The sequence below is a fragment of the Dasypus novemcinctus genome, chromosome 24, assembly GCF_030445035.2.
Source record: "Dasypus novemcinctus isolate mDasNov1 chromosome 24, mDasNov1.1.hap2, whole genome shotgun sequence".
Classification (NCBI taxonomy): Eukaryota; Metazoa; Chordata; class Mammalia; order Cingulata; family Dasypodidae; genus Dasypus; species Dasypus novemcinctus.
Window position 1 is genome coordinate 65,665,862 of NC_080696.1, and position 21,524 is coordinate 65,687,385.

Below are 21,524 nucleotides of genomic sequence, written 5' to 3' on the forward strand. Positions count from 1 at the left end.
GAATTGCCGTTTAGGCCGACCGGAAGGTGAGAGACCCCGCAAGGGCAGGGGCCTTTCCCGTCGCCCGCAGTGGCTCCCACGAGCAGAGCTCCACTGTCCCCTGGCCTCCTGCACCGCCGTGCCTAAGTTGAGCCAGTCCCCAGGGACACTGGGCTCCTCCCCAGGCTTCCTTTAGGATCAGCTGGAGGGACAGGGGAGGACCTTTCCTTACTGCCGCGGAGCTTGGCCCCCAATGCCGCGCATTTTGCAGGTTCCCTTGGGGACGCTGGTGAAGGAGGGAGCAGAAGTCGTGGCCGACCTCTCCTGCCCAGGCGAGGAATACGTCGCCGCCCTGGGGGGCGCCGGAGGCAAGGGCAACCGCTTCTTCCTGGCCAATGACAACCGAGCCCCCACGACCAGCACCCCCGGACAGCCCGGCCAGGAGCGCGTCCTCCTCCTGGAACTCAAGACGATGGCGCACGCGGGGATGGTAAGTGCCACCCGCGTCCGCCGCCCCGGCCGCACGTTTGCCCGAGGAAGCCCGTCCCAGGCGGTGGCACAAGCGCCTGTTCCTGGAAGACGGAGGGAAACGTGCAGCTCGTCATCTTCCCGGCGGTACACGTTGACTCTAGAACGCACGTGCGCGTCCTCCCTGCGTTCCTCTGGCGGTGACGCGCCCCCTTGCCTTGGTTATGCTGACTTGGCCTCCACGGAGCCACTTCCTTAGCGTCACGTGACCGTCTTCACTTTTCCTCCTGCAGGTTGGTTTCCCCAACGCCGGGAAGTCCTCGCTGCTCCGGGCCATTTCGAACGCCAGACCCGCCGTGGCGCCCTACCCGTTCACCACCCTCAAGCCCCACGTGGGGGTCGTGCACTACGAGGGCCACCGGCAGCTAGCAGGTGGGGCGCCCAGGGCTCGGGAGGGGCGCCCAGGGCTCGGGAGGGGCGCCCAGGGCTCGGGGAGGGGCGCCCAGGGCTCGGGAGGGGCGCCCAGGGCTCGGGAGGGGCGCCCAGGGCTCGGGAGGGGCGGGCTGACTGCCGGGGCGTGGCGGCGCCCCTCGGCTGCTCCCTGCCTGAGGGGGAGCGCTGTTCTTCCCGCCTCAAGTTTTAGTGAGTCCAGTTTCCATCAAAAGCAGCTTTTAGACTTGCTCCTGCCCCACCTCAGGAATCTGAGTTCGGGTCGGCGCCAGCGCCAGCTCCGAGGTTTTCCTTCTCGCTGCCTTGGCTCCCCCCGCCCCTTTGGGCGCGGCACCTTCAGTCACACGAATGACAGGTGACCTCAGACGCTGTCTCTGTACCTTTTCAAGAGAATGAAACTTTTCCCAGAAGATAATGTACCCGTTAAAAATAGTAAGCCTGCTGCCAGTGTTATTTGTATAGCACTTTATATTTGCAAAGCACTCTGTAATAATTCCTATCGGTAATCAAATTATTAATAGAGTACAGGAAGCCCTTTTTCCCTTTTTTGAATGATTTTTGAAGCCAGAAAGGCTGGAATTTGTTAAATATTCCTTATTAGATTGATCCATCATCAAGCCTGTCACCCAAATATTTGAAAGCATTTTGCAAATCGAGCTGAAATGCCCGGGTGTCAGTGATGAATCACAGGCACAGTAAGTCGAACTCCCGAAGTTTTTAAGGAGCGGCTTAAAACACAAGAAACTCTGGCCCCAGCCTCAGGCCCTAGGGAACCCCCAGGTGCAAGGGCAGCAGCCCTCCCCGCGCACCGAGACCTCGCCGCGAACCTGGCGCCCTGTCCCCGCAGTGGCGGACCTCCCCGGCATCGTCAGAGGCGCGCATCGCAACAGGGGCCTGGGGCTAGCCTTCCTGCGGCACATCGAGCGCTGCCGCCTGCTCCTCTTCGTGGTGGACCTGTCGGTGCCCGAGCCGTGGGCGCAGGTGGAGGATCTGAGGCACGAGCTGGACAAGTACTCAGAAGACCTGTCGGAGAGACCCCATGCCATCGTGGGCAACAAGGTGGACCTCCCCGAGGCGCGAGCCCACCTCCCCCAGCTGCGGGCACGCCTGGGGCAGCAGGTCATCGCCCTGTCGGCCCTGACCGGGCAGAACCTGGAGGAGCTGCTACTGCACCTGCAGGAGCTGTGCGACGACGACGAGAGGGCCGAGCTGAGCCGGGGCCGCCGCCCCCTCAGGTGGTAGCGGGTCACCGGCCCGTCCTCCAGGGAGCGGCAGGGGGTCCTGCCGCCCAGTGCAGAGGAGCTCCCGGGCTGCGGCACAAATAAAACCTACGTATCAGCTCTTGGTGGCTCTTCTTCCCTGGCAGCTGGGGCTCCCCCGATACCCCAAATGCTCCCCGACGCCTGGCCTGCTCCCCAGTGCTGCACACCCGTCCGCCTTGCTGGCCAAATTGCTGAGATTGAGCAGTCTCCTGGTTCCCCAGTATCCCCCTCAGTTTGATGGTGGGTTGAGGGGTAGACCCCTTCCCAAGAGGAGTCAGGGCCCACCCTGTTACCCGCACGCCCCCAGAGCGGCGAGGGCAGGGCGCGCGTCCACAGGGCCATCCTGGGCTGCCGGAAAGCAGAAGGGGGCGATGGTTGCCTGCTGTCCCGGATGCCGCGCTGCATGTTTGCTCCAAGGCTTCACGCACCCAGTGTCCAATGGGGCGCACCAGTACAGGAGCGCACTCCTAACCAGAGGGCAGCGTGGGACTGTGGCTTCACAGCAGCTTCACAGCATGTCGCCACCGCACGTGCAGGGTATGTCGAGAAAATGGCAAGAGCAATCTCCCTGGGCCAATGGGGCTGAGTTTCCTTTCACCTCACATTGTTGGGGATGTGGAGAGAACTTCTGCCCTGAACCAGCAGTGCCTGGGTTTTCTGATCAGTCGTGGTCAGTTCATCTCAAGAACCTCTGGGAAGTGGCGTCAGGGTCCCGAGTTGGGACTTAATGCCTGTCCACTGCCCTCACGGCTGCCGAGGGGCTCCTGCGTGCTCAGAGCCGCCTGCGGCTGCCTGGCTCTCCAGAGCCTGCTTCTCTCTTCACCTTCAAATATCCACGGCAGCTGTGTCAGACCCCCCACACCCCACCCCTGCATTCCAGGGATGCTGGGTGGCCGCAGGGTGCTGCGGGACATGGCTAAGCAGCTCTGCAGGGAGGCTGAGAACAAAGGGTGGGATCTGCCAGAAGGGCCCCTCTGGCGAGCGCGGCAGCCCCCTTTCTTCTCTGGCCACGCCATGGCCAGGCAACCCTCAACTAAAAAGCCAGCGCCTGAGCTTTGAGGAGCAATTTGGTTTTGATCTAACGTCAGAGCTGCAACTAGAACAAGAGAGCCCTTTTACCCGAAGCTTTATTTTAATGTCTTATAATTTCAAAGGTCCTTCTGGTTTAGAAACCAGAACTGGATGTTTGCATCTATTTGCTTTCTCTTTCAGGCCACCACAAAGGATTGTCTGGAGTAAGATGAGCTCTGAGTGAGCGCTAATTACGAGGCCTTTCATCTTGGCTGCCGCTCCCTGTGCCCTCGCGACGCGCCTGGCCCGGCCTCTGCGGCTGAGCCCCTGCGCGTCCCTGACGGTCACCTGGCCTGGGCGGCGTGCAGGGCTTGGGCTGTGCCTTGGCTTTGTCTGGCTTCCTCCAGCAGCTGCGAGCTGATACGTCTGCCCGGCCCCCTGTTCTGTCGCTGTCGCCCTGGCCAGGGAGCCGACGCTCGCCCGCTCTCGCTCATGGGCAGGCCTGCAGCTGGCTGAGCGCCACGAGGGCAGTTTGCCTTGTGCAGCCACAGCTCGAGCCAACGGTGGGATCTGACGCAGAACTGCCGGGAGGCCTGGCCCAGGGATCTAGCAGGCTGCTGGGAAGCCCACATAACTGAGGGGCGCGGGCAGGGTTTACGGGGTGCTGTGGGGCTTGAGGGGTGGGGGGTGGTCACAGCTCGCAGCTTTGGTGTTGTCTGCTCCCTTCTTTACCACAAGAGGCCTTAAGGCATTTTTCTACCTCACAGGGAGCGTTTGTTGTGTTTTAAAAATTGGGTTTTTCTTTTTAACATACTGCTCGTTCGGGAAGGTAAAGCTCGACACGATGGCCTCGCTCAGTTCCCCATTTCTTCTCTTTTAGGAACAGACATTTTTGCCTCAGTTTTTAGAATCGAGATGTAATTCACATGCCATAAACGTCACCATTTTAAAGTGTACAGTCAGTCCTGCTTTTAGTTTATTCTCAAGGTCGTGCATCACCACCGTTCTCTAACTCCAGAACGTTTCCAGCGCCGTGGGAGGGGCCCCCACACCCTGGCGGTGCCAGCCTCTGGCCCCACTGCCCTGCTCTCGCGACTCGCCACTGGGGACGCTCCGTACACGCGGGCTCGTACGGGGCCCTGCAGGGCGCGCCTGCGGAGGGTCAGCCAGGGTCCCGACACTGGCCCTGCGCCTGCAGGAGGCCCCTCCGGGGTATAGCCCCAGCACCCCAGCACCCCAGCTCCTGACTCAGAGAAAGCGCACAGTAAACACTCGTGGAACGAATGAACGAACGGCAGCTGCTGTTAGGTGCATTTAGTTTAGGTACTTTGTTTTTTTTTATTTTGGAAATATTTTTTTAGAAAGGCAAGTGGTAATAAAGGACGTACTGAGAAACAACTCGCCTGCCCTGCCTCTCCTCGAGTCCAATGCGCCACGCCTACCTCTTTTGGCCATTTTTGTTAAGAACTTGTCCCTTTATTTCTAGAATCTCTCCCGCGCTTGCTTCAGTTCTGGACTTTGGGTCACACCTGTCGGCATCCCGCTGTGGTGGGCGAGGCTGGGGCTTCCTGTGGGAGGACCTGCTCCCCGGTCCAGCGCCGTGGTCAGGGTTGGCCAGTTGTGCCCCGTCGTCTCCGTCCACCCTTGGCCTTTCCTGGGGCTAGTATCCGCCTGTGTCTGTCGCCTGGAAAACAGCAGAGGTGCCTCTGGGTCGATTTCTCTCTTCCATCGTCCGCCCCCCCTCTGGAAAGCACCTCCCAGGCGCTCCCATGCGCCAGTTGTCTGTTTTTCCTGAAGATTCCCCCAGAGTTCACGGGGAGTTGCCCGTCCGGTGTGCGGCTGCCTCGTCCCGCCTCTGCTGTCGTGGTCTGTCCGTCCCCAGCGGCTTCCTGCGAAAGGGGCTTGGGAGGCAGTACCGCCGGGCCGCGCGCCTGCAGAGGCGCCTTCGTTGGGGCTCAGCGTTCTCTGAGTTGGAGGCTCGCTCCAGCGTGTGGCTCAGCGGTGACCCCTTTTGGTTCTTGACCTGCCTGGGTAACCGCGCCCCCCGCAGCCTTTGGGGTCTCCCCAGGGCCCCTGCTGTGTGCTAGGCGTGCCAGGGCCCGTCCAGGAAGCCGAGGTGCTCTGTGCCTCGATGTCCCTCTTCCGTGTCTCCCCATTCCCTTTGGGCCTCCTGTTAGTTGGGTGTTGGGCCTTCTGCACTGGCTGGTAGCGTTGCAGGGTTTGGTTCTGTTGTTTTTCCTTCCTGTCTTTTTTGTTCTACATTCTGGGCTATTTGATTTTGCTTTTCATCTCCTTTGAAGTTTTCATTTTTGCCACTTTTTTTTAATTTCCAAGAACTCTTTCTTAGTCTCTGAATTTGCTTTTTTCTTCAGGAGTAACCTGGTTTTGTTTCAGAGATGCCGTACCGCCTCGCCGCACTCTTGCCCCCCGTCTTCCCCACAGTTCTCTTCCTCCTTTCCTGGCCTGTGTCCCTGAGTGGGTCTGTCCGTGTGGGTTTCTGTCTGTCCTAGGAGCAGGCCCACACGGCCACGGCGAGCCCTGGGGCCTGACAGGCCTCTCGGCTGCTGGGCCTCATCCACTGGCTGCCGCGGCCGCGAGCGACCGCCTGGGCCTGGCCCGCTGGAAGCTGCCGCCCGCCGGCAGGTCTGGATGGAGCCCTGGCCTCAGGACCCTGATCCTCCCTGAATCTCCCGTGTCCAGCCCTGAGCGCCACCCCTAACGCCCGGAGTCCCTCAGGCCTCCGAGGGCCCGGGGGACCTGGGGGCACAGCTTCTCTGAGGACAGACTTGCCCCACCCTGTCCTCAGCCCTGCCCCTCTAGCCTCCTCCCCAAATCCCACCCACTCTCCAGCCGCTGCCCAGAGCTCCGTTGGCATCTCTCGTCTGGGCTACTTTGTCTCTCTCCCCTGCCTTTTGTCTTTAGGAGGTACCGGGGATTGAACCCGAGACCTCGTCCGTGGCAGCAGGTGCCCACCCGCTGGGCTCCACAGCCCCTCTGCTTTACCCTTAGAGGGTCGCAGCTTCCTCATTTCCTGTCTCTCTAGTGGAACTCCGGGAGGAGGTGCAGCAGAAGCACGGGCACCCCGCCCTGTTCCCAGGCCGGCTGGCGGCCGCTGGTTTACGACAGGTCTAACTGCTGTCCTGCCGCTCCCCCGGAGGTCCTCCCGGGGGCCCTGCCCGGCACGGGAAGGGGCCGCGGCGCTGCGGGGGGTTGTGCACGCCGCGTTGTTGCAGCACAGCCTTTCGCGCCGTGACCGCCTGTCAGGTCACAGTGGGCATGAGAGGACAAGCGCAGCGGTCCTGGGGCTCCTCCCCCACCCTGCTCCTGCAGAGCCACCCGGCCTGGAGCAGCACAGCAGCCCCCTCCCCTCTCAGCACGGCAGCCAGGCGCCTGCCCCCCGGGCGCCCCCAGGGAGCCCAGCCCAGGGTCCTCGGTCACCAGGCCTGCCGCGTCCCCTGCAGGCCCCAGCCCCCTGTCCCCCTGCAGCCCCGCTCTGGCCACACAACCTCCCTGCAGTTTCTGGGACACACTAGTGTCGTGAGGGTTGCTGCACGGACGGAGCCTTTAACCCCAAACGCCCTTCCAGACACCCCACAAAATGCTGCCTAACCAGGAGGCCCCCGGCCGCCAGCTCTGCTCTCAGCCCTGTCCAGACCCAGTTGCTCCTTGAGGGCGGCCTTGGGCCTGTGCTCCAGGGTTGGTTCAGAGCTGGCACCCGGGGCAGGACGCACAGCCAGGCCGAGCCACCCCTGGCTCCAGGAGCCGCTGCTCTTGCTGGGTGCTGAGGCCTGCTGCCCACAGGTGCCGTCCAGGAGCAGCAGCAGGGCAGGCGTGCGGCCCCCACGCGGGTGGGAGGCAGGGCCTTCGCCGCCTGGGCGCGCTGCGTCCACTGCTGTGGCCTTCCTGGGAGGACAGACCGCCGTCACAGGAGATGGGGCGCGCGCAGGAGGCGCCCGGGGCTCCCGGGGTGGGCTGCTCTGTCTTCACTGGTCCACGCGCCTGGGTCAGGCGAAGCAGGTGGAACCTGGATAAGTCGGGGACTATGCCAGGACCACTGCCCGGGCTGGGGCTTCACAGGCTTTTGCCAGGTGTCACATGGGCCCTGGGGGCGGGCCCAGCAGGCAGAGGCCGCGGGCAGGGGCAGTCGCCTCCCTCCACGCCGAGGCCAGCACGGACCCCGCCACCCTTCCAGGTGGAGACCCCAGGGGACGCTGTCCCTGTCCCTGCCCTCCCCAAGGACCCTGCACCCACAGCTCCATCTCACCCGCACTTCCCAGGAGCCCGCCCGGCCGAGCCAGCGCCCTCACGGGACTTGAGGAAGGTCTGGGGTCCAAGCTCTCCTGAATACCCCGTGCAGCGGGCTGCACCATGCCCGCCGCGGGGACTCAGGCCAGGAGCTCAGCCCCAGGGCTCCCCCCGCCTGGAAATACCCGCATTCCTGTGCGAGGTCGGGCTGGGTCAGGGCACAATGCAGCGTGGGGGCTCTGGGCACACTGGCACCACCAGCCCCGGAACGCAAGCGGGGCCGGAGCATGGGCGGAGAGACGCCCTCTGCGGAGCCGAGCCTCCAGCCCGTGGAGGGTGTGGCGGCCGGCACACCCCTCCGTGAGCCAGCGAGCACGGGGGCGGCTTCTGGGAGGGGCTGGGGACAGCGCGGTAGGTGGGCCCGGGCTGAGCTGGCCCCGGGAGCCCCGGGAAGGGCCTCCGAGTACACACCTGCCCACCGCCCACCTGGCTTAGGGATTGTGCATCTCCCACGCTGGGGGCCAGCCTGGCAGAGAAGAGGTGCCCCTGCCCACCGCACCCCCGACCCCTAGGACTCAGCTGCAAAGCAGGGTTTGCTGGAGCCGGGGTTCAGTGTGCCATCTCGAGGTTCGGCCTGCAATCTCAGGGTTCAGCGAGCCATCTTGGGGTTCAGCCTGCCATCTCGGGGTTCGGCCTGCAATCTCGGGGTTCAGCGAGCCATCTCGGGGTTTGGCAAACAGTCTCAGGGTTTGGCATGCCGTCTTGGGGTTCAGTGAGCCGTCTCGGGGTTCGGGCTGCCGTCTCGGGGTTTGGGGAGGGGATCAGCCCGTGGGTGGGCAGGGTGCTCAGGCTTGTGGCCTCCTCGGCCTCCTGAGCTTCCCGCCCCCGGAGCCCAGCTTGTTAAAACAGCGTTTCCTGCCAACAGCAGTTACAAACAGCTAATTACTGTTTACCAGACAGCCAGCGCTGTGGGGCTGGAATGAGCCGCCCTCCCCAAGGCGGAGGGATTTCAGCAGTGGGAGGTGGTGTCAGAAAGCCAGCTCCACCTCCCCTGCGGACGGTGGGAAGAGGTGGTGCCCCCGCCGGTGGGGAGACAGGGACCGCAGGTGGGCTGGGCCATTCCCACCACAGCTACAAAGCCCACGTCAGGAACAAAGGCATGCTGGGGGACTCGAGAACGAGAGCTCTCATCGGGTTCAGGCAAGGCTGGATCCCGGCGCTCAGACGATGGCGGCTGGGAGCGCGCTCCTTCCGACTCTCGGCTTGGCTTTCCCGTGGGACCGCGTTCCAGGCAGCTCCCTCGCTGCAGCGGCCCTGGACCGCACCAGGCCAGCAGGCCGGCTAGAGAGGAACGCTTCTCACCCAGGGGTCACCCGAGGCCCAGGGCTGCCACTCGCTGGCCAGGCTGGGGCTGGGCCCCGTCCTGGACCAACCACAGCGAGTCTGCCTCCTGCACAGCTGCGGGGACCCGGGGGCGTCAGGGGGCCGGGGCTCCTGCTCTGGAGAGAGGGTGGCCCTCAAGAGTCACAGAGACCAGCCCCGCTTGGCCCCTTGAAGCTGTGTGACCTCGGGCAGGTGCCCTGACCCAACAGCTGGGAGACACAGCGCCTGCTCCCAAGGCCGCGGGGCTAAGCGAGCATGTCAGGAGAGCACCAGAGCCGGGCCCAGGGCACAGGGATTGTTCTGGAAACACCACAGCCAGGCCCGGGCCAAGCTTGCCCAGGCGGGCACTGGCCTCGGCTCGGGCCCTTCTTGGCCCTGCCCACTGCTCTGCCCGCTGGCCCCAGCCCCTGCCCTGTCCTCCTAGAGCCAGGCCTTCTGCCTCTCCCTGCCCCACCACTGCCCCGCCCGTCCTCAGAGGCACTTGGAGCCTCTGGGGCTTGACCCCGACCCTGAGCCGCCGCTAGGGTCCCCAGCTCTGCATGTCCCCACACCAGCACTGGCCACTGATGGGTCACAAGGCCTGGGGAAGGGTCTGGGCTCCGGCCGGCCCCAAGGGCCAGACCCAGGGACCAAGGCCCCCCTCTACAGAAGGGGAGCCACCGAGGGCGGGGCGGCCTGCCAGGGTCACCAGACCGGGCAGTGGCCCGGCTGCCTCCCCGCAGGCGCCAGGTCCCGGCTCATCCCAGCCCGAGAGGGGCAGGGCCGGCCGGGGCCTCCAGGAGCCCGAGGCTCTCCCTGGAGGAAGGCAGGAAGGCCCCAGCGGGGCGCAGCGCGTCCCGGCAGCAGGTGCACTCCACAGCACGGCGGCCGGGAGCTGCGCCGAGGGGGAGCGGAGCCGGTGCCCGCGTGCAGCCCGCGCCGAGGGGACGCCTGGCTCTTCCACAGGGACAGGGAGGGGAGGGCAGAGGGGGGACAGAGGGGGGAGGGCAGGGAGGGGAGGCTCCTCAGGGTGCCGTCGATTTGGCGGGGGCCCTCCTCGCCCCTCGGGCCTCGGTTTCCCCGTGAAATGAGGGAGGCCATGCTGCCCCCGGGCACACTTTCTGCCCTGGGCGTGACGACCTCAGGCGCCACAGCCCCCCTTGCCCGTCCTTCCTTTCCAAGCCCCTCGTTACCGATGCGACTCCTTGTGCCCAGGACGGTGGGGGACATGCAGCTGGTGCCCAGTAAGTGCTTCAGCGTGGGGGGGCCGTCCAGAGGCCCCACGTGCTCCCGGGCCCGGGGCACAGACTCCACGGGCCGGCGCACAGTAGGTGCTCGCGGAAGTGTCCCAACGAGGCGGAGGGTCACACATAGACCACACGTGGGTGACGTGGAGGGTCACACATAGACCACACGTGGGTCACCCGCCCATGCTGCTGCGCTCAGGCCGCAGATGAAGACTGCAGCCCCACCCCCCTCGCCCCGGGGTGACCGCTGGGCCCCGAGTGTGACGCCACCTCCAGGAAGCAATCGCTGGGAAGGGTCTCTGGGCCTGGCTCGTCCTGAGCCCCCTGTTTCTTGGGGTCCCCTGGAAGGCTGCCCCTCAGCCCCGTAAGTCCGGCTGCAGCTCCACTTCTTGGACCAGGCTGACCTGCAGCTCGTGATCCAGCCTCCTGCCCGGGCACTGCACAGGTCACCGGGGCCACCGCCATGGACAGGCATCAAGACTGCCCCCGCCTCGAGCCTTGGGCCACTCCCCTGCCCCCTCCCTGCCCCCAAAGCAAGGGCCCTGGGGCCAGCCCTGCCCTTGCCCGCCCCTGCCCAGGTCCCTCCCAGCCCGCGCTGCTGCCCTCTGGCCGCCTGTCTCCTGTAAATGGGCCGGGCCTTAGCCCGTGCCTGGGGCCTGCGCTCCCACCGCCCCTTCCCCCGCCCCTTCCCCGGCACGTCCCCTGGCAGCTCCCCAGGGACCCCTGCTGCCCCTCAGGCAGCCCTGCCCCATGCCCAGCACAGAGCCGGTGCTCCAGGAATGTCTGCTGTATGAATGCACAAAAGGCCGCCCAGGACCCTGCTCCTGCAGCCGTCCCCCCCAGGGCAGTTGTCGGGCACTCAGCGGCGGGGGGCCTGGGTCGTGGGAGCCTAGGGGCCTCGCACCCCCCCCTCCCCGCGCCCCCCTTCCCTGCACAGGAGCCCCAGGGAGCAGTGGTTTCCAGAGATTGAAGGCAAAATTGCTTGAAAGCCTGTGCTTTTATCCTCCAATTTGTCGCCATTTAGCAGCGCCGGCGGAGGGCAGCGGCAGCTCGGGCTGCGCCGGGCACGAGGCTTGCCGCGGGGAAGGGCTCTTGGCCCCTCCCCAGACGCCAGGCTTCGGGGAGGCCTGTTGGGGGTCCGGGCTGGGCCGCGCTGTGGGTCTGGGGTCCCTGAGGTGGCCGTGGGTGGGATTCCCTGCACTCTGAGCTCTGCAGAGGGTGGCCTCTTGCGTCGCTGCTTCCTCGTCCTGCTCCCACCCCCGCTCGGCTGCCCTCAGCCCTAGGGGGGCAAGGAAGGGGGCTCGGAGCCTGCGTGTCCCCAGGCCATGGGCAGTGCCTCTGCTCGGGGCTGTGTGGCTTGTGTCTGAGAAGACAGTCCTGCCTTGACCAGAGGCGGCCCTGGGCTCTGGGGGAGACGGGAGGGGCGCGAAGGGGGGCGAGCCTCGTCCCCTGCAGGTTTCCTGGGGAGCTTGGGAAATGAAAGTGCAGGTGCAGCTGGGGGGTGGAGCAGGGTTTGGTGTTTCTTGGCTTTGGTTTTTGACGTCGCTGTGACAGCGTATCCCCTCCACAGCGACCGATAGCCTGAGCCACCCCGAGTGACCTGGACGGCCGAGGACTGGCGCCCGCGGCCCCCCCTTGGTCACGCCGCGGGGCGAGGGGAGCAAAGAGGAGGCCGAGTGCCCGCAGAAGCAGGGCCAGCGCCACCGGGGAGCGGGCGGTCTCGGCGAGGGCGGGAGAGCCCCCGGGGCTGGAGAAGAGGCCGCCTGTCACCCGCGTCTGTGTCGCTCCCGGGCGGCTTGTCTGGCCCTTGACGCAGGGGGCAGGGCTGGGGCTGCGGGTCACCTGGGCAGGCGCTCCCCAGGCACCCGCCTTGCAGGTGGCCTCCCGTGGTCCCGCCCGTGGGCCTCGGCCCCTCGGGGCTCTGCCAGGGTGCCCGCCTGCTCTCTGCCCCTCACTCCCGCCAATCCCTCATGCTCAGCCCCGGCACCCACTACCCAAAGCCCCCAGCGCCACTCCGGCCCCCTCCCCTGCCCGCACCCCGTCCGCCCGGGGCGCGCCCCGCGGCCTCCTGGCTGGGGGCGGGAACTGGAGGAGCGTCCCCTCAACACGCCCCCGAGCTGAGGGCAGTGACCAGGGCCTCTCCAGCCAGCGGCCACGGCCACAGCCCGCCCTGGGCCGGGGGTGGTGGCCGCGGGGAGGCCTGGCGGGCCGTGTCATGGGAGGGGGCTGGTCCTCACTCTCCAGGCTGCGCAGGTGTGCGGGGCCGGGTCCCCTCACCTGGGGGTGCTGGGGGTGCTGCTGGGCACACGTCCCCAGTGGTACCAAGCCTGGGTGACAGGCCGCCTCTGCTCCCTGCAGCCCCCTACCCAGAAAAGGCGCGGAGACCTCGGGGGCCTTTGCCTGGGGGCCGCAGGCACACTACTGCTCCCCCCCACAAGTCATCAGGAATCAGCCCCGATAAAAAAAAATACACTTTATTGGAGACCACACGGTTTGGCAGCAGCAGCAGCAGGAGGGGCCACGCAGGGGTCGGGGCATGCACAGCTGACTTGGGGTGCAGGAGGGGGGCCCCTCCCCGGCAGCACCCGGGGCCCCTGGCCTGGCCTGGACGGTCTCCCCGTGAGCATCGGCCTGGGCCCCCCGTCCACGCCCACCCCAGGGAATGCCAGCTGAGCCGCTGGAGCTGGCAGGGGGCGCCCACCAGGCGGAGGGTGCCCAACACTCCACCCATACCCCCCAGCACCCCGCACCGGGGGCGGGGGCGGGCCGGGCCGGCAGCTGGCGCGGCGCAGAGGAAGCCGCAGACAAAGGGAGGAGGGCGTGGGAGCCACACCTGCCAATCCAGCCCCAGCTCCTCGGCAATTTTGTCTCTCTTGATTAGACATCCAAGGAACATCAAGTTCACAGACATGTTTTCTTCATCTTCCCGAAAATTCCCAGAGTGGAAAAGCAGGGCCTGGCGGCGAGGTTCCCAGGGGGTCACTTGACACTTTCAGGAAGGAGAGTTGGAGGCGGCGGGACGCAGGCGCCGCGGCAGGGGGCAGGCGACGGCGAAGGTGGTGGCCCGGGCTGGTCTGGGGAGAGGGCAAGGGCGCAGGGATGTGCCGGAGTGTGCAGGTGTGTGCAGGTGTGTGCAGGTGCGTGCAGGTGCAGGAGAAAAACCGCTGGGCCGCGAGGCCCAGACCCCATGCCGAGCACTTGCTTTGCGAAGAGGGCACTGCCCGGAGCTGTGCAAAGGACACGCCGCCAGCCGCTGACCCGCCCGTGCGCTTGGCCAGCACAGCGAGGACCCCTGGCTTGCCCCTCCTGGGATGGAGCCAGGACTTGGGAGCAGACTGGGCACCCCAACATTCCAGGGCAGCCAGGGAGGGTCCCCCCAGCCACCCACCACGCTGCCTGCACACCCGAGGCTGGGCAGAAGGCCGATGGGGCCGCCCAGAAACCGGGAGCTGGGGGCGTGCGGTGGGGAGGTCCCCCCCAGCGTTCCCGGCGCCCCCCGGCCCGCGCTCACTTCCAGCAGTGCTCGAGGGAGCCGTGGGGCTGGATTTTGAGCCTCTGGGGGCACAGCAGCTTGGCAAAGGCGCGCCGGAAGCTGTGGTGGCACAGCGGGTAGAGGACGGGGTTCACGGCGGAGTTGGCCCACAGGAGCCAGAACGACGTCTCGTACCAGTAGTCGGCGACGCAGTGGCCGTGGCAGGCGGCTCGGATGATCATCAGCAGCGTGTACGGCGCCCAGCAGAGGCCGAAAATGCTGACGATGACAGCCAGCGACTTGGCCACCCTCTTGTCCCGCGACAGCCGGAAGCGCTGGGTGACGCCGTGGGACACCATCTTGATGCGCTTCTCCAGCGACGCCGAGGACGCCGACGGCTTGGAGCCCCTCTTGAGCGAGCGCGGCCTCTCGGCGCCCCGCGAGGAGCTGCCCGAGCTGGAGGTCGGGGAGGCCCCGGCGCCGCCCCCGCTGCCGCCGCCCGGGGCCGCGTCCCCCGCCTCGGCGCCCGCCGCCTCCGCCGCCCCCGGCCCGTGCAGCGGCGCCGCCGCCCCGCGCCCGCGCCCGCGGCAGCCCCAGCAGCCCGGCGGCGGCGGCGGCGGTGGCGGCGTGGGGGCCCCGGCCTCGGCGGGGGGCTCGGGCCCGGCCACCCCGTCCAGCCGGCCGCGCGTGCGCCGCTGGATGTCCAGGTAGATGCTCAGGTTGAAGAAGACGACGCTGAGGAAGGGCGTGAAGAACTCGAGCGCGGAGGCGGTGAGCAGGAAGTGCCAGTTGTAGAAGAACTCGGCGTAGCAGTGGCCCTCGGGGATGGAGCTGCCGCCCGACACGTACTCCCAGCCCAGGATGGCCGGCCCGTACAGCAGGAAGGCCAGCACCCACACCAGCGCCATCTTCCGCACCGCCCGGCGCGTGTCACCCTGCTGGGCGCGGTAGGACACCTGCGGCGCCGGGGAGGGCCGGTCAGCGGGCGGGGGGGACGAGTCCAGGCAGCCTCCAGCCTCTGTGCACGCTCAGGGCCCGGCGCCTCTTCCAGGAAGGCCCCCGGCTGGCTCGTGCCCCCTCACGCTCCCCCAGCCCCACCCGAGCCCCACCTTTGCCCCCTCCAGCTGCGAGCTCCCCGAGGGGGGCTTCTGTCACTGCCCTCGGTGCCCAGCACCAGGCTTGGCCTCTGCCACTAGCAGGTGCCGCCCGGCAGCTGCTTCAGACCTGAACGGGCCTTGCCAGGGCTGGGCCAGGGTGGACACGCTGACCGTGCCCGGGGAGAGCCCAGCCCCGCCCCTGCCCGGGTGCCCTGTGTGGGGCTCCCTGGCATTGGGGGTGCAGGATGAAGCCACGGGTGGCCCTAAAGCACCCCCGGATCCGCCTCGGGGCCTCTGGAGGGAGGACGGCAGGCGGGGGCACGGCTAGCCCTCTCCAGGCACGGGGCAGGGCGCAAGGGGGCGCTGCCCACCACCAGGTGCACAAGCCGGCCAGGACGCTTGGGGGGACGGCCCCAGGGGTCATGAGGACCCCAGGCGAGAGCGCAGAGGGCAGAGCTGGGGTTGGCCCCAGGCCTGTCCACCCAACCCGGGCTCTGGCCTGTCTGCCCGGCTCTGGTAGGCGCCGGCCCGGCAGAAGGGTGGAGTGGGCAGGGCGGCGGCTGAGGCCCTGGGGATGGAGGAGCCACCAAGGAGCTGGGCCAGCCAGGGGCGACACCTGCCTCAGCTCCGCCAGCCCCGTGCCCGGCTTGGCAGGCGCTGACCAAAGGGCCCGAGGGGTTTGGGGGCCCCCTCAAGGGCTGGGAGCCGCTGCCTGTCCTGCGGCTGTGTGCAGGCGTGACAGGCGGATGGGGCAGGCGGTGCAGACACACGTCCCACCGAGGGCTTCTGGCCCTAGAGTGTCCCTCGACTCCAGAGACTTCGGACCTGCCCCAGGTGGGGGCCGAAGGGGCACCCTTCCTGCAGGGAGCCTGGCCACAGCTCCGGACCCCCTCGCCTGCCTGTCCCAGGATCACCCCAGCTGGCAGGGCGTGTGGCTCCTGAGCGGGCAGCGGGCTGACCAGCTAGAGCCCATCGGGGCCCGAGCCCCCGGGTCCCGCCAGTGGTCCCTTCCTCCTGGCCCCTCCCCGGGCAATGAGCGGCACTCACGGCACGGGTGACAGAGAGGAAGCGGTCGTAGCTTATGAGCACAATGTTGAAGACGGACGAGGCGCACAGTAGGTAGTCCACCACGAGCCACAGCTTGCAGAGGCTGCGGCCGAAGGTCCAGCGGCCGGTCAGCACGTAGGGCACGTAGAGCGGGATGCAGAAGGCCCCTGGGGGAGAGGAGGGCCGTGGGGCCGGGGCCGGGCAGTGCTGCCTGGGCAGCGGGCCAGGCAGGGCGCACGGAGGGCCCGTGTGCACGGGGCTGCTCCCCGCCGCGGGGGTCTCGTGGCCCCGTGTCCTCCCGTGTGCTCCTCCTAGGGTCCACCCTCTGCTCTGTGCCTGGCAGCCCTGCTCCCCCTGCACCCCACCCCCACCGCTGCTCCCTGGACTTGAGGCAGGAGGGAGGGTGCAGGCAGGAGAGCAGAGCCTGCAGAGAGGAGGCTCCCCGAGGGAGGGAAGGAGGGGTTTCCTCCCACTCCGCCCGACCCCCGCACCCCAGCCCCCACCCTGGCCTTTGGGACGTCCCTTCTAAGCAGTGCAGAAACCTGGAAAGCGGCCCCCTGGTTTCGAGGCGCGCGGCCGCCGCTGCCCTCGCCAAGCTCGCTCCGCGCCTGCGGTCGCACCTCGCAGACCAACAGGTATCCCCGCGCCCCCGTCCCCCAGGCGGCCGCAGGGCGCGGGCACGTGAGAGCGCCCAAGCCCCTCGCGCGGCCGAGCTCGGAGAAGCCCCCGCCACGTCGCCTCCCGCAAACCTCCCCGCACGCCCCGCGCCCGCCGCAGCCTTTGTCTGGCTCCAGCGCAGAAGCGGGCGCACCGCGCGCCCTTCCCGCGGGACCTGCCCTGCCCGGCGCGCGGCGGCGGGGAGCCCGGCCCCTCGGCGGCGGCGGCCGGCACGGGGGCTTTACCCACGAGGAAGTCGGAGATGGCGAGGTTGAGCAGGAAGAAGTTGTTCTGGGTGCGGAGGCTCGAGTCGGCCACGAAGGCGAGCATGACCAGCGCGTTGCCCAGCACCGTGGCCACGATCAGCAGCGCCATGAGCGCCGCCAGCACCGCGGTCCAGGCGGCCGAGAAGCCGCGCGCCGCGCCCGCCGCCGCCGCCGCGCCCGCCAGCGCCCCCGACGCGTTCAGCGGCCCGTCGGGCGGCGCGCGCTCCATGGCCCCCGCGGCTCACGCGGCGCCGGGACGCGGGCCGGGGCGCGGGCCGCAGGCCGGGCGGCCGCGAGGGGCCCCCGCCGCCGCGCCGGGCCCGGGCGGGCTCTCGGCCCCGCTCGCCTCCCCGGGGGGCGCCCGGCGCATGGTCCGCGGGCCCCGGGCCGGGAGCGGGGCGGGGGGCGGCCGCGAGAGCCCCCGGGAGCGGAGCCCGCGCCGGAGCCGGAGCCGCCGCCGGAGCGTCCGTGCGCCCCGAGCGCAGCGCGCAGCCGAGTGCGCCCCGCGCCGCGCCCGCGCCCCCCGCCCCGCGCCGCCCCCCGCCATTGGCTGCCGCCCGCCCCGCCCCCGGCCCGCCCCGCCCCGCGCGCCAGCACCACGGACAGCGCCGCGTGCCCCGTGGACCCGCGGCCGCCGGGGCTCGGGGCGTCCGGGGCTGGCGGGGAGCCGGGCGTGGCTCGGTCCCAGCGCCGGGCAGGGGGTCGCCGACGCCCCGCGGGGCCGCGCGCGCAGGAGCCGCTCCCGAGCGCCTCGGCCGCCCCCGGGCTCGAACCCGGTGACCCCGGCCCGGGTCCCTCTGGGTCAGGCGTGGGGGGGGGGGGGGCAGCAGCTCCTGCGCCCGCCAGCGGGGAGCGGGGCCCGCGGCGCGCCTCGTCGTCCCCTGCCCGGGGCAGGCGGGTCTCTCGGGGGAGGAGGTCCCGCGCAGGCTGGGGCAGGGGCTACGAGCGCCGAGGCCCCCGCCCGGGGCACGCCCCACCCCCGGCCCCGGGCCCCCGGCCCCAGGTTCCCCGCGCCAGGGCGCAGCGCGGGGTGACCCGCCAGGCGCAGCCAGCTGCGGAGTTACATAAGGGAGGAGCAGGCGGCGCGGCCGCGGGCTCGGGTGTCCCGAGTGGGGGCGGGGGCGCCCGGGGGCCCGAGCCCGGGCGCGGCGGGCCTCGGTGTGCAGAGCGGTGCGGGGCGCGCGGGGCCGCCGCGGGCCGAGGAGGTCACTGCGCCCGGGGCGCAGACACGGCGGCGCGCGGCAGCTTTAGCGACTCGGGCGCGGGGGGGAGAGGCAGCGGGAGGGGGCGCTCCCTCTCCCAGACGCGCGGGCTCGCCTGGACAGGGTCAAGGACAGATTTAGCTGGAGACAGTCCAGGCAGACAGACAGACACGCCCAGGCGCAGACACACAGACACCCACAGACCCGCTCCAGCAGCGGCGCCAGGACCCACGAGCAGCAGCCAGGGGGGGCGGGCGGGGAGGCAGGCAGCCCGAGGCTGGACCCCAGGTGCCGGCACCCCCAGGCACCCCCATACCTGCCGCAGCTTCCTGATCTCTGGGGAAGCCACCCCTCCCCTAGCCCTAACAGGTGCTTCAGAGAAACCCTGGGGAGGAGGGCTGGCTCCTTCTACCTGCTCTGGGGGCATCTGCAGGAGGTGCCCCCAGCCCCTGGCCACGGCTTCTCCCAGCCCTGCGGCAGGAGAGGTGTGATGCTCCAGCGGCCTCTCCTTCTGGAAGCCTCCTTAGGCCCCCGAGTCCATCCTCCACCTGCAGACCCTTCCCCACCTGCCCCAGTCTCCCGTCACCCGACCCAGGGTCCCCTGGTGCGCAGGCGCTGTGCCAGAGCAAGGGGCCAGAGGCGGCGGGACAAGTCAGGGCGGCCAAACGCGACCCCACCCCATCGCTCCCTGGGCCTCCAGCCTCAAATGGCAGCTCCCCTCCCCGCTCCGCCTCCCTGTCCTCCCCCACCCCGTCCCCTTCCCCGGGGTCTCAGGGGTGGGGTTGGAAGGGGGTGGAGGGGGGCTCTGGCTGAGTGCCCCTCCCCAGCCTCAGTGTCCTCTTGCTTACCACCAAGGCTGAGGGCGGCAGGCAAGGGGGGGGACGGGAGCTGGAGTGCTTCCCGGAGGAGGAGGAGGGCCTCAAGTACCCCCGCCCGACCCCCCGCCCCACGTGACATTCCAGGCCTCCAGGCCACCCAGAGCTGGCCACGCCCCGAGAGCCCACGCCCCTGGCGGGCCAGGGCCAGACGGCCCAACAGCAGGCGCTTCCCCAGTGGTCCCCAGGGCGGTAGCGGTGGGGTGGGGACCTCAGACCCTCCCCTCAGTTGTGCTGGAAATCACTGCCTGTCCCACGAGCCGGTGGCCCTCGGGAATTTCCACCCCACGCCGAGGGCGGATGCTGTGGCCTGCACCTCACTGCCCCTTGACAGCAGCCGGCGGAAGGCCGCGCACCCCCAGGCTAGACTCGGAGCTCATTGGCCCAGCCCTGGCTGGAGGGCGCACAGGGGTGGGGACCCAGGGGGCCGGGCGAGGGACCCTGAGGAGCCATTGAGCTTCGCTGGCCCTGGAGAGGCTGCTCTGGGACGGGAGGAGAGCGGCCTGGCCGGGCTGGTCCAGGCTTGGGGTCACCGAACCGCTGGCAGCTGGCGAGCACCCCCCGCTGGCCGGGCCGGTGCGAGCCCTTGACTGGCAGGGCTGGACGGCCTCCCTCAGCCTCGCCCTGCACGGAGAGGGGAAGCCGCCTGCCCGAGGCTCTAAATGGCCGCATCCTGTCTCAGCGGAAGGTGGAGACCCTGCGGCAGCCACCGTGCCTGCCGGCCTGCAAGCAGTTTTCCACCCCCCGGGTTTGGACCGATCTCAGCCACGGCAATGCGGGTGAACGAGGCGGACTCCCCCGCGGCCGGCCGCCAGGGCCCTTCCCCAGGTTCCGAGCGGGAGGGGGCGGCCAGGGACGCCTCCGAGAAAGGGACACGAGACCTGAGGAGGGGCGCCAGAGCCTCGCGGGCGTCTGGAGGGAAGAGGGCTGCCCAGTGGGAAGAGCAGGTGCCAAGGGCCGGGGCGGCCGGGCACATCATGGTGCAGCTGGCCCCCGGGGCATGGGGAGGGGCACAGGGAGGGGAGCGCGAGGGCGCGGCCCCGAGGGGCGGACTGTGCCGGGCTTTCTCCACGGCAAGGAGCTGCCTGGCCCCTGGGTGAGAGGGGAGCTGGGAGGACCCCCGCCTCGGCCTCCGTGGTGGCCCCAGCCACGGCCACCGACACCCCGCAAACCAGGGAAGGGCCTCTGCCCCCCTCAACCATCACCGATGTTAACCAAGTTCCCTCTTTCAGGCCAGTCCACTATTTTTTTTTTAAGATTTAATTTTTTATTCCTCTCCCCCCGCCCCAATTTTCTGCTGTGTCCATTCGCTGTGCGTTCTTCTGTGACCACTTCTATCCTAATCAGCGGCACCCGTAATCTGTGTCTCTTTTTGTTGCGGCATCCTGCGGCATCAGCTCTCTGTGTGTGTGGTACCACTCCTGGGCAGGCTGCACTTTCACATGGGGCGGCTCTCTTTGTGGGGTGCACTCCTTGCACAGGACTCCTCTATGTGGGGTACACCCCTGCGTGGCACAGCACTCCTTGTGCGCAGCAGCACTGCGTGTGGGCCAGCTCACCATACGGACTAGGAGGCCCTGGATTCAAACTCTGGATCTCCCATGTGGTAGGCAGACGCTCTGTCAGTTGAGCCAAATCCACTTCCCCACGTCTTTTTTAAAGACATATTTTTTTTATTTCTCCCCCCCCACATTGTTTGCACCCACTGTCTGCTCTCTGTGTCTGTTTGCTGTGTACTCTCTCTCTGTCTGCTCGTCTTCTTTAGGAGGCATCAGGAACCGAACCCAGGACCTCCCATGTGGGAGGGAGATGCCCAATCACTTGAGCCATCTCTGCTCCCTGCTTGTTGTGTCTCTCCTGTTTCCTCATTGTGCCTCGTTGCACCACCTTGTTGCGTCATCTTGTTCTTCAGGTAGCCAGACTGTCATGCTGGCCCGCTGTGTAGCTCACTGTCTTGCTCGCCTTCTCCAGGAGGCACCAGGACCCAAACCTGGACCTCCCGTGGTAGGCAGGCACCCAACTGCTGGAGCCACACCTGCTTTCTGCAGCTTGCTTTTAATGGCCCGATCCTTGACCCTCAGGGAGCTCCAACAAACTCCACCCTTGGACCAAAATAAAGGCACAAGCCCAGGGACCCTTCCCCTGCCGCAGGCTCCCCGCCACCCCGTCGAGCCCCTGGGCCCTCCTGCGTCTCTCTCTGGGATGGTGAGCAGGAATCGATTTTGTCTCGAGCACGTTGTCTCGCCGTTGCCTGGTGTCCTCCCAGCCGCCATCCTCCCGACTTAAGTTCAAAGTCAGACTGGTCAGCTTGGAACAGAGCCCCGGGGGGCGCGGGGGGCTGCCGCCACCGCTCATGGTTCCGTGGAAGCCCCCGCAGCCTCTGCCAAGACGAGCGTCCAGCGGGGGGACCTTCACCGCAGCCCGGGGACACCCGCGTCCCCAAGGCTGACTCGGTAGCTGTGGGGGCAAAGGCGAGAGAGGGCGGGAGGCGGAGCTGCCGGGGAAGGCTGCGGGAGCAGGTTTGCGGCGGCCGGGCCCTCGGGCAGGGGCTCCGTGTGGAGCGTGCTGGGTTGGGGCTGGCAGGCGGGCAGCCTGGACGCAGGACTGGCCGGGCCGCTGGGTTTGGAGCAGGGGTGCTCTGGGCTGGAGGTGCACGTTCATGTGTCATCGGTGTCACACTGAGGCTGCCGGCCGAGGCACTCGGGCCCTCTGGGCAGCGGGCTGTCCCTTTGGCACCTCTCGCCACGCCGGCCAAGCCTTGCCCCGGGAGCATGGCGCCCGCCCAGTGCGGCCGCCCACAGAGCTCTGCTCGAGCCGCGTGGGGGCATGGTCCCCAAATGGGAAATAATGGGGGGGCGAGGGCTGCCAGGGCAGCTGCTGGACA

At 68.3% G+C, this 21,524-nt stretch overlaps 2 protein-coding genes across 6 annotated transcripts in view; one reads left to right on the top strand and one right to left on the bottom strand.

Moving 5' to 3' along the window:
• Positions 1–4,568, top strand: part of MTG2 (mitochondrial ribosome associated GTPase 2) — a 32,314-nt gene extending 27,746 nt beyond the window's left edge. For 2 of the 5 annotated variants that reach the window (XR_009183289.2, XR_002796536.3), the window contains exons 6-9: positions 251–469; positions 741–879; positions 1,745–2,696; positions 3,372–4,136. Coding sequence is in view for 3 of the 5 variants with exons in the window: in XM_004456685.4 (XP_004456742.2) it covers positions 251–469; positions 741–879; positions 1,745–2,139 (753 nt within the window). In the remaining 2 variants the exon portion in view is untranslated. Of the gene's footprint in view, positions 1–250; positions 470–740; positions 880–1,744 lie in introns of all 5 variants that reach the window. The other 3 variants (XM_004456684.4, XM_058287283.2, XM_004456685.4) reach the window with 2 other exon arrangements.
• A 7,914-nt stretch (positions 4,569–12,482) lies between these two features.
• On the bottom strand, positions 12,483–16,792 carry HRH3 (histamine receptor H3). The gene is made up of 3 exons (XM_058287419.1): positions 16,543–16,792; positions 15,641–15,807; positions 12,483–14,452 (listed from the first exon to the last, which is right to left on the bottom strand). The coding sequence occupies exons 1-3, from the start codon at positions 16,790–16,792 to the stop codon at positions 13,532–13,534; spliced, it is 1,338 nt and encodes a 445-aa protein (XP_058143402.1). The 3' UTR covers positions 12,483–13,531.
• Between the last annotated feature and the right edge of the window lie 4,732 nt (positions 16,793–21,524).

Bases quoted from the DNA above. Each gene is read 5' to 3' on its own strand.
- HRH3 (XM_058287419.1), bottom strand. From the start codon at position 16,792: ATGGAGCGCGCGCCGCCCGACGGGCCGCTGAACGCGTCGGGGGCGCTG. The intron at 15,808-16,542 runs GTAAAGCCCCCG...CCTCTCCCCCAG, and splicing joins CATCTCCGACTTCCTCGTGG to GGGCCTTCTGCATCCCGCTC. The intron at 14,453-15,640 runs GTGAGTGCCGCT...CCGGCGCCGCAG, and splicing joins TCCTCTCTGTCACCCGTGCC to GTGTCCTACCGCGCCCAGCA.